Source organism: Ictalurus punctatus, unplaced genomic scaffold (genome assembly GCF_001660625.3).
Source record: "Ictalurus punctatus breed USDA103 unplaced genomic scaffold, Coco_2.0 Super-Scaffold_100058, whole genome shotgun sequence".
NCBI lineage: Eukaryota > Metazoa > Chordata > Actinopteri > Siluriformes > Ictaluridae > Ictalurus > Ictalurus punctatus.
This window is the reverse complement of record NW_026521089.1, coordinates 1,891,081-1,900,807: the sequence shown is the minus strand read 5'-3', so window position 1 is coordinate 1,900,807 and position 9,727 is coordinate 1,891,081. Positions and strand designations below refer to the sequence as shown.

Sequence of the window (9,727 nt, the reverse complement as noted above, 5' to 3'; positions counted from 1 at the left end):
ACACATAGAATAACTTCATATCCTGTTCTTTGATGAGCTGTCGTGTTGCATGTGGATCTAATTCAAAATAGAAGTGACCTGGTGTGATGAGTGTAAGATCAATGTGTGAGAGCAATTTTCCCAGTGATCTGCACTAAGAGAGCAGCTCGAGCCATGGCACGCAAACGTGCTGGCGATCCTTGTGCCACCAAATCCAATGTTTTCGATAAATAAACTAAAGACCTGCAAGCGCCCCCATACTCCTGAGCCGGGACCCCTGCAGCGGCGCCCCCTCTCTCAGCTGGTTAATACAGGATAGAATAAAGCAGGACAGAATAATGAAAGCGCTCTGAAGTCCTTGTACGAAACCACTACTATATATATGAAACTCAGAGCATGACATCATTCTGTGTACCGATAAGAAGCAGTTTGAGGCAGTTCAAACAGGCTTTGTTTTAGGATCTTAGATGATGTTTAGACGAACCTTGAACAGAAGAACATGTTTGTGTCTCTGTAAGCAGATAAACATTCTGATCTCAGTGACATCACATGGCCTTCTGAGTCGTTATCCTCACATGAGAATGAAACAGAACAAGAACAAAACTATTTCAAAGTAAAAATGAATAATTTCCCTCACAGTGTAATGAACAGAATCTGCTGTTTGTTAATAACTGGAATCTGTTCTGGGAGCGTTCTAGGTTGTTTCGTCCTGATGGCCTGCACCCCAGCAGCCTCGGAGCGGAACTGCTGTCTGACAACATCTCCAAGACGCTACACACCAAGTGACTGTCTACCGTAAGCACATCCTCTACAATAACAACGTTCATCATAAGCAATGTTCAATTAATAGTCCAACACCTGTAGTACATTCTATAGAGACTGTGTCTGTTCCCCGAGCTATACAATTACATAGACAATTTCAAAATGTTTGTTTTAGTAACCTAATTAACCTAAAATTAGATCATACTGAATGCACAGCCAGCACCTTTAATCTGAAGCTAGGACTATTAAACATTAGATCTCTTGCGTCTAAGGCTCTTATTGTTAACGACATCATTACTGATCAGGAATGTAATTTAATGTGTTTAACAGAAACTTGGATTAAACCAAACGAGTACATGGCATTAAATGAAGCCAGTCCTCCTGGATACAGTTATGTACATCAGCCTCGTTCAACTGATAGAGGAGGAGGTGTTGGTCTCATCCATAGTCAAAATCTAGTCGTCACACAAAAACTTAAGCATAAATTTAATTCTTTTGAAATTATACCAGTATAACTTATGTAGCCACAAAAAAAAAAGTTAATTCCTCTAATTATTATTTACAGACCCCCAGGGCCATATACTGAATTTCTTAGTGAATTTGCAGACTTTATCTCAAACCTGGTTGTGTCTGTAGATAAAGCATTAATCGTCTGTGATTTTAATATTCATTTTGATAACCCAGAAGACCCTCTGAGAACAGCGGTTGTGTCCATCTCCGATTCAGTAGGGATTAATCAGAATGTAATCGGACCTACTCATAATGGTGGTCACACTCTTGACCTCATACGTACGGATTAAATATAGAAAATATTGTAACACTTCCACAGTCTGAAGTTGTCTCAGATCATTCTTATCTCATTCATAATACGTATGGATCATATTTCCACCTCGCCACCACATAAAATGTACTTTCACATCAGCTACTGCACCGAGCTTCACAACGTAATGGCTAATGATTATTTTACTAAATCATACAGTACATATGCTAATAACAATGCAGAAAAAGCACACAGGTGATAAATGTCCTCACTCAAATACATTTATAATCTGAGTAATAACCCGAAGTATAAAGAACTGCAATGGGTATTAACTGCATTACCTTGAACAAACATCTTCAAATACCACACAATACTTAGTATAATGTGTTGCAAATAGAGCTGCAACAACTAATCCATAATAGTTGATAGTAATCGATAATGAAAATCGTTGACCGAGCGACCCTCCTCCGGGAACGGTCATCGACGCCGAAGTCACGTGACCCGAGTGGTGTGTTCAGGCATAGTTCATCCATCTTTTTCTCTTTCTCTGGCGGTCTTTCTGATCGCAGCTTCAGGTTGCGTTCGGTGTGTTTTAAACGCTGATGGCTTGATTTGTCAGGTACGACTTCATCGTGAGTCACAAAGTGCGCTTCAGCAGCGTGGCCCCCACTCACTACAACGTGGTGTACGACAGCAGTGTCCTCAAACCAGACCACATGCAGAGACTCACCTACAAACTCTGCCACATGTATTACAACTGGCAGGTAAAAGCCACACACACACACACACACACACACACACACACACACCTGTGTTCATACAAGCCCGCTTTCTACACAACCCCGGATCATGCTGATTGATGATGTAAGGATTGAGGATGTGGTCATTTTCTTTAATCGCACGTCTATCATTAGAGAATCCGCATCGTGTGATCAAAAACGGAGAACGCGTGTTAATTTGTTAACCATTAAAACCAGTACCATTATTGGTTCTTAATGGTATCCACTAGACACAACATGCCACCAAAGCAACAAATTACCAGTAGACCTACAGGACATTACAGATTCTATGAGGGTTTCTGTTGTGATTGATTTTTGTTTTGTTTTTTTCAGCAGGGAAATTCCTATTTCCATTTTGGGAATAAATCAGAACAAAGTGTAACCAAATATTGAGCTAATAAAATTATTTATATGTAATTTGCATTCAGTGTCTCAATCTGGCAACAATGAGAAGATGTGTTTTTCTTTGTCTATTTTACTTTCTTTTTTTTTTTTTTTTTTTAAGTGTACAATATCTGGAGGAAAATACTAAAATAGTTTTATTCGATTTAAATGTATTAATTATTGACATCATTGCCTACTGGATTTCCTTTTTTATTTTAGTAATAAATATATTTTAGGAATAAATCAGCAAACTGTGATTAAATTGATAATGAACTAATTAATGCACAGAAGAAAAAAAAACATGTTTCATATTGCACTCGATTGTTCAATCTGGCAACAATGAGAAGCTTTTATTTATATTTACATAAACTTCTGGGGGGAAATACTAGAACATATATGTATTCGATTTAAATTGGTTAATCATTAATTGCATTGTGGATTCCTTTTTTTGCGCCTTTAACCAACAGTTGAATAATTTAATAATAATAATAATAATAATAATAATAATAATAATAAAAGTGCAACAGATCTTAAATGAATATAAAATATTATTTATTTGTTTACTTGTTTGTTCAGTCAATAGTGCAACAAGGTATCTGGACTAGATGACCTCTATCTGGCCTTTGATTAGGCCTACTGCGTCTTCTGATGGAGATGTAAAACGAAGTGCGTGAGTTTAAAAGACCCGTGTGTTCCTGTAGTTGTTAGCAGCTCAGCGGGCGAGACGTGCGGCTCTAATCGCTTGGATCAATAGTCTAAGGCTGGAAGTTCAGTGCATAGGGTAAGTCAACACCTGTTTATCAGTGTTTATTTACAGTCACAGTGTTTAACCTCACACTTCACGTGCAGCTGAGAAGGAGGACAGGGTAAAGGAAATGCACCATACCGTGGCGTAGGGCACGGCCAACAGGCTGCAGCTCCAGACCCGGCGGTAAGGATGCACAATTCAGCTAATTAAAACTTGTCTTTTTTTTTTTTTAACTACGTTCAACCACTCTGCTAACGATTCATCGGTGACTCGATCACTTGAGTTTTATTTTACTGTGTTTATATTGTTTGGGGAGAGTGTGTGTTCTGTCCATGGATAACGGTTTCGATGTTCAACGAAGTGCGTGAGTTTAAAAGACCTGTGCTCCTGTAGGTGTTGAGAGCTCAGTGGAGGATACGTTTGGCTCAGATCAGGAGGATCCTTAGGCTCTTGCCGGAGTTTCTGCACATGTGGTAAGTGCAGGAGTCAACACCTGTTTCAGTGTTTATTTACAGTCACAGCGTTTAACCTCACGCTTCCTACCTTGCCAGGCAGATCATGTCCGAGGTCAAGGCACTCATCACTCAGATCACAGATGCGTTAAAGTAACGTCTGAACTTATTCACTTTTATTCGCTGTCTCTCTCTCTACACGTTCATTACGCACCAGTTTCACTGACTGTGTTTAGCCTGCAGCCGAAAAGCTGACGGAAGGTGAGCTGCATGATGGCAGGCTGATCGCCGATCAGAAGGTACTATACTGAAATACTCCACCCCGGTCAGAGTAACTCTTCTGCACTGTAGCTTTGTAGATAGAACTTGTTTTAGTTTGAGATGGCGTCGTCACCCTCAGGTTCGAGTTTAGCGCAGAAGAAGCGTTACAGGAACTTGTCATTAATGTCTCACTGTGACCCGAAAGCTGCTTGTTGGATGTTTAATGTAAGATTAGAAAGTTCAGCTGGTTTATCTCCTCTCAGGTGTGTGTAAAACAGAACCTGGCTGTGTCCTTGCAGCGTGTGATTTCTATTTCGTCTGTGTTTTCAGAAGGAGGGGGAAGATTGAGGAGCCGATTTTTATTTTGTTTTTTGTTAAATAAAAGGTTTCTTTAAACAACCAACACCTGTCTGACTGTACGAGTTATTTACATGAACCAGTCGCAGGAACGTCTTGCTATTAGGGATGTGAAAGTGATAATATCTTTTTGTACACAGCGTAATAGAACTGAGGCATCAGGAATCCCAAATATAGTAATGAGTGGGCAAGGTTTTAAATCTACTCTGAGAATAGTGGACATGATGGTAAAGAAACCAGTCCAAAAACCATGGAGATCAGGGCAGAAGAAAAACATATGGCCAAGATGACAGGGAGAGCCATGGCATTTATCACACTTGTCCTCTACTTCTGGATATATTACAGAAAGTCTCGACTTGGACAAATGGACTCTGTGTAAAACTTTGAACCGGATGAGTCCAAGACGAGCACAGGAAGTGGTAGACTGTATCCTACCAATAGCACGTTCCCAACACTCCTCACTTATCTGTACTCCTAACTCCATTTCCCACGCATTCTTAATTTTGGTACTTGCCTCACTACCTAACGCCAGAATAAAATCATAAATCCTAGAAATCATTCCTCTCTGATGTGGATTGAACCCACTCAACCCTGTCAAAGGCTTTTTCAGCATCTAAAGAAATCCCAATCTCAGCCGAATGCTTTGAATAATTTAAAGAGCGTACGGGTATTGAAAAACAACTGATGTCCCTTTATAAAACCAGTTTGCTCTTCAGATATAAGGGATAACATTCTCTAAACGAGATACCAACACCTTTACATCTGCATTAAGCAGAGACAGCGGTCTATAAGACCCGCAGGAGGTTGGATCCTTACCCTCCTTAAGAAGGAGAGCTATAGTGGCTTGTGTCAGAGCTGGAGGCAAAGACCCACATTCCAACGATTCGTTGAACACAGATAAAAGCAATGGAGCTAATTTTCCAATAGATGCTTTAAACAATTCAATCGGAACCCGTCCGGGCCAGGAGCTTTGTTACGCTGCATAGTTTTAACTGAATTTCACATTTCTTCAAGAGAGAGTGGGGAGTCCAGTTGCATGGCAGTATTCGAATCAATAACAGGGGTACAAAGGTCTTGAAGAACTGCTTTCACTTTAGTATCGTCTGCAGGAAATTCAGATTTATAAGGTGAAGAGTAAAACCATTCAAAAGTAGCATTAATTTCCATGGGCTCTGTAGTGACAATATTATAAGTGTGCGCGTGCTAATCTTAAACAAACCTGTGCGCGTGCTGCGACGGGAAATACCGGTTTAAAGCGTGTTCGCGTTAAAGTCTTGCTGAAGGTGTTAAATGTCACAGAGCCACACTCACGAGCATCATAAACCAGTTTAAAAAATTAATAATAATTTCTGTTCCTTTGGTGAAAACTTTCAGAGCGTTTTAAATCTACACCAGCCTTTTGTAAATGTATAAAAAAGTATATAATCCGTATATGTAAAATATTTAAATAAATAAAAAGCAGTGCTCGTGTTATTACAGGAGGTGACATTTTGTAGGAAAACGTGAATAGTGAACGCGCCTCGAGGACGTGCACTGTAGGGTTGACAAAAGGCCAAAAACGCTTTAACAAGAAGTTTCAGCTCCAGTTAAAGGAAAGTGCTGGACTCAAGTAGTTTTTTTTTCCCCTACAACGATTCCTAGATAACCGGTTTAGAGTACAAGTCACATATACTAACTTGTTGATTTGATCACATCACATTCCACAACACTGATTAAAGCTGAGGTTCTGATTCTCACAGGGGCCTCTGTTACTGACTGTTTAATACTGTCTCAGTTCTGAGATTCATTTAATGTTCAGTCGAAGTGAATAAGTTTCATATTTAGTGTAAAATATTTGTGTAATCCACCTGTTTCTAAATTACAATATATAGCACATCTATCATGTGCACACTGAAAATTCAAGTGCCAGATGTTTCTAAAACGACACACAACCGTGTGTATATATGTATATTTTATATAAGTGTATATATGTATACAGGAAATCACACACACACCTCTACTGCATCCTCCAGGAAACACGTGAAGGAAACCTCACCTTTCCCAGCTTCTAATACACTCATTCATCTGCTTTAAATATACTTTTTTTCTACACATCCTCAATTCACAGCACCTGTTAATTCTTTATTTCCTTTTTTCTACATCACTCTCTCTCTACTAAACTAATTATACACAACCTCAGCTCACCCTTAAGATATAACCGTTAAGTAAAATTTTCCTTCAGCCATCAGAACAATACATTAACTCTGACGTGTTTGATACAATACATTAACTCTGACGTGTTCTTGTGGTTTTGTAAACATCGAGTATACGGACGCTCCGATCGCAGGCTTGATCTCGTATAGCTCGTATCTTTAACCCTGCAATTACACGGTTTTAAGCTAAATTAAGCTATTTAGATCGTCAACTCTGTACGAAACATTCCCAATAAAATCTTGGACAAATTCTATAACAAATTCATGCGCGTTCTCCGTTTTTGATCACACGATGCGGATTCTCTAATGATAGACGTGCGATTAAAGAAAATGACCACATCCTCAATCCTTTATATATACACCTATGGTGATTGGCTATAAGTGTAGGAAGCGCTTGATTTGAGCTGCAGCTGAGTTTTCTATTAGCGGAGGACGAACTTTAAACGTTAATATCGCAGTCGATCATGTTCATTTAATCGTGGGCCGTCAGAATCGTAATCGTGATCGATATTCAATTAATTGTGCAGCACTAGTGCCACCTATATTATTTACCCATAGTAATGTGGGTTTTTTCTTCTACCTTGCTGTTTACACGGTAGTTTCTTAATCAAATTATGGTCTTAATTAGATTAAGAGTGGATTATAGTTGTCCATGTAAACGCAGTCAATAATCCACTCTTAATCTAATTAAGACCATAATTTGATTAAGAAACTACCATGTAAACAGCAACCTTAATCTAATTAAGGTCATAATCTAATTAAACACTAATCTAATTAAGACAGGTGGATTACTCCTGTTTTAATCGTATTATGGACGTGCATTACAGACATGTAAACACCTTAATCACATTATGAACGTCGTGTGAGCATTTTCACCGCATTTTGCGACAGGACACGATCACACACGGCAGTTTTACGGCGAACAAGAGAATTCGGCTGTGTCCCAAACCAGGTCCACATCGCTCGACCACATGTCCTAGCGTGACAATCCCAGCTGAACAGAACAATTGCATCACAAAGGGTTCTGCTACGCGCTCCACGTTGAAACGAGTCCCATGCACCACTGGTTCCTTCAGCAGCCACGATAGGGTCTCACAGCCTGGTCTTCATTGTTTGTGGAGCATCCCCCACACAGTAAACAGTCCTTGGTAAACTTTGGGAGATTGTGAAGTTTGTGAGAACTCAAGTCCATCAGCCACAAAGACTCAGCAGGACACAAATTCCGGCCTCGGGTCAATATGGTTCTGGCCAAGGGTCTCCAGACGAGGTCTCTGGGCCCAACAAGGAGCCTCTGAATAAACTGGAGTTGGAAGGCAGCGCCCCTGCTGGCGAGATGAAGGAGTCCCTGCCCTCCTTCCTCCTTGGGTAGAAAAAGTACACTCTGCAGGACCCAATGCAAACGGTCCCAGAAAAAGTCCACCAATACTGCTTGTATTTTAGCCAGCAGTTGTGCTGGAGGGTCTAAACATGCTAAGCGGTGCCACAGCATAGATGACACCAAGTTGTTAATCACAAGTGTGCAACCCCTGAAAGACATGTGTGGTAAGATCCATTTCCATTTATTTAGACGCCCTTCAACCTTCTCTAAAACATTGTCCCAATTTTTCCCCACAAAAGTATCATCACCAAGATAAACACCAAGATATTTTAAACCACATTTGTTCCAACTCAGACCAGCAGGTAAAACCAGTTTCTTGCTCAACTCATCGCCGAACGTTATCGCTTCACTTTTTCCCCAGTTAATTTTTGCAGAGGACACTACACCAAAATCTTCAATGTTTTCTACAAGGGTATTGATATCTTCTTGTTTCTTGCTGATGACAACAACATCATTGGCATAGGCAGATAATTTAAAAACCGTTTCACATCCAGGAAGGGTTACACCTGAAAGAAACCGTCTTAATCGGTGGCTCTATGGCCAAGGAGTACAGCATGCCAGATAATGAACAGCCTTGTCGGACTCCTCTCAGAACCTTAAATGGAGTGCTTAAACCACTGTTGATCTTTAAAATACTCTCAATGTCACTGTACAAGACTCGCACCATGTTTATAAAACCAGAGCTGAACCCGAACGCGTCTAGTGTTAGACACAAATACTGATGTTCAACCCTGTCAAAGGCCTTTTCCTGATCTAGAGAAATCAAGCAGAATTCACAGCCCAATGAATTGGAGAGGACCAAAACATCACGAATTATGATGATGTTATCAGATATCAACCTGTTGGGTATACAATAAGTCTGATCGACATGAACGACATGCTCCATAACGTTTCTCAGCCTCATGGCCAACACCTTTGATAAAAGTTTGTAGTCAGTGCTGAGAAGAGCCACTGGTCGCCAGTTTTTGATCTCCTGTAAATCTCCTTTTTTAGGGAGAAGAGTAAGGATTGCAAGAAGACTGTCTTCCTGTGGACAGTTCACCAGTCCAATAGAATCTGTAGAACACATTAGCAATATTTCTGCTCTGTTTAGACCCAGAAAATATAAAATACTTACTTTAGTATGAAATTTCTGTCGAGTGTCTACCATGGGGGATGGGGGGGGGGGGGGGGGGGGGGGGGGGATTTACGGTCTGTGAACACGTGCTGATTACACGTGCAGGAAAAGCAACCCACATGTGCAACCCTGACCGAGTGAGAACGACTCAAACGATTCAAGAAGAGGATTCTGAATCGGCTCGTTTAAAGAATCATTACCAAAGCCGCTTATCCCATTTCGATGGTTTGAATGAGTGAACTGAATCAGTCGAACCGACTCTTCATCGCTCAGTAAACCAACCCCGACAAGGATTACAGGATTATTTAAAAACGTATTTATATTTTTGATGCATTTAAGCGAATGGGACACGAATGTACACTTCCAATACACTTATATTTTAAACACACACCTACATTAAGCACCGCATGTCAAACCTGTTCACAAGAATCTGCTGCAGCTGAACCAATCAGTGTGATTAGCATCAGATGCTCACAGACCAAAATGAGGCACGGACTTGAGAAGTGACTCAAGCAGCCTTTTTATTCACAAATCTCTCTCTCTCTCTCTCTCTCTCTC

At 40.3% G+C, this 9,727-nt stretch overlaps 1 protein-coding gene across 3 annotated transcripts; it reads left to right on the top strand.

Annotated features, from left to right (window-relative positions):
• The first annotated feature begins 298 nt into the window (after window positions 1-298).
• LOC128630643 (protein argonaute-2-like) lies at window positions 299-3,973 on the top strand. Of its 3 annotated transcripts, XR_008394914.1 has the most exons (4): window positions 299-774; window positions 3,241-3,445; window positions 3,514-3,595; window positions 3,806-3,973. XR_008394914.1 is itself a non-coding variant. In XM_053679034.1 (3 exons), exons 1-3 carry the CDS (start codon window positions 599-601, stop codon window positions 3,887-3,889), a joined length of 405 nt encoding a protein of 134 aa, XP_053535009.1. In that variant the 5' UTR covers window positions 299-598; the 3' UTR covers window positions 3,890-3,973. The 3 variants fall into 3 exon arrangements, 1 of the variants encoding a protein (XP_053535009.1); XM_053679034.1 differs by lacking the exons at window positions 3,241-3,445; window positions 3,514-3,595 and adding an exon at window positions 2,121-2,265; XR_008394915.1 differs by lacking the exons at window positions 299-774; window positions 3,241-3,445; window positions 3,514-3,595; window positions 3,806-3,973 and adding exons at window positions 1,967-2,009; window positions 2,121-2,298.
• The last annotated feature ends 5,754 nt before the right edge of the window (window positions 3,974-9,727 follow it).

What these genes read in the sequence shown, in the direction of transcription:
- LOC128630643 (XM_053679034.1), top strand. Translation starts at nt 599, where the DNA reads ATGAATAATTTCCCTCACAGTGTAATGAACAGAATCTGCTGTTTGTTA. An exon ending in ACACCAAGTGACTGTCTACC is followed by an intron (nt 775 to 2,120) that starts GTAAGCACATCC and finishes TTGATTTGTCAG; the next exon opens with GTACGACTTCATCGTGAGTC. An exon ending in ACATGTATTACAACTGGCAG is followed by an intron (nt 2,266 to 3,805) that starts GTAAAAGCCACA and finishes GTGCTCCTGTAG; the next exon opens with GTGTTGAGAGCTCAGTGGAG.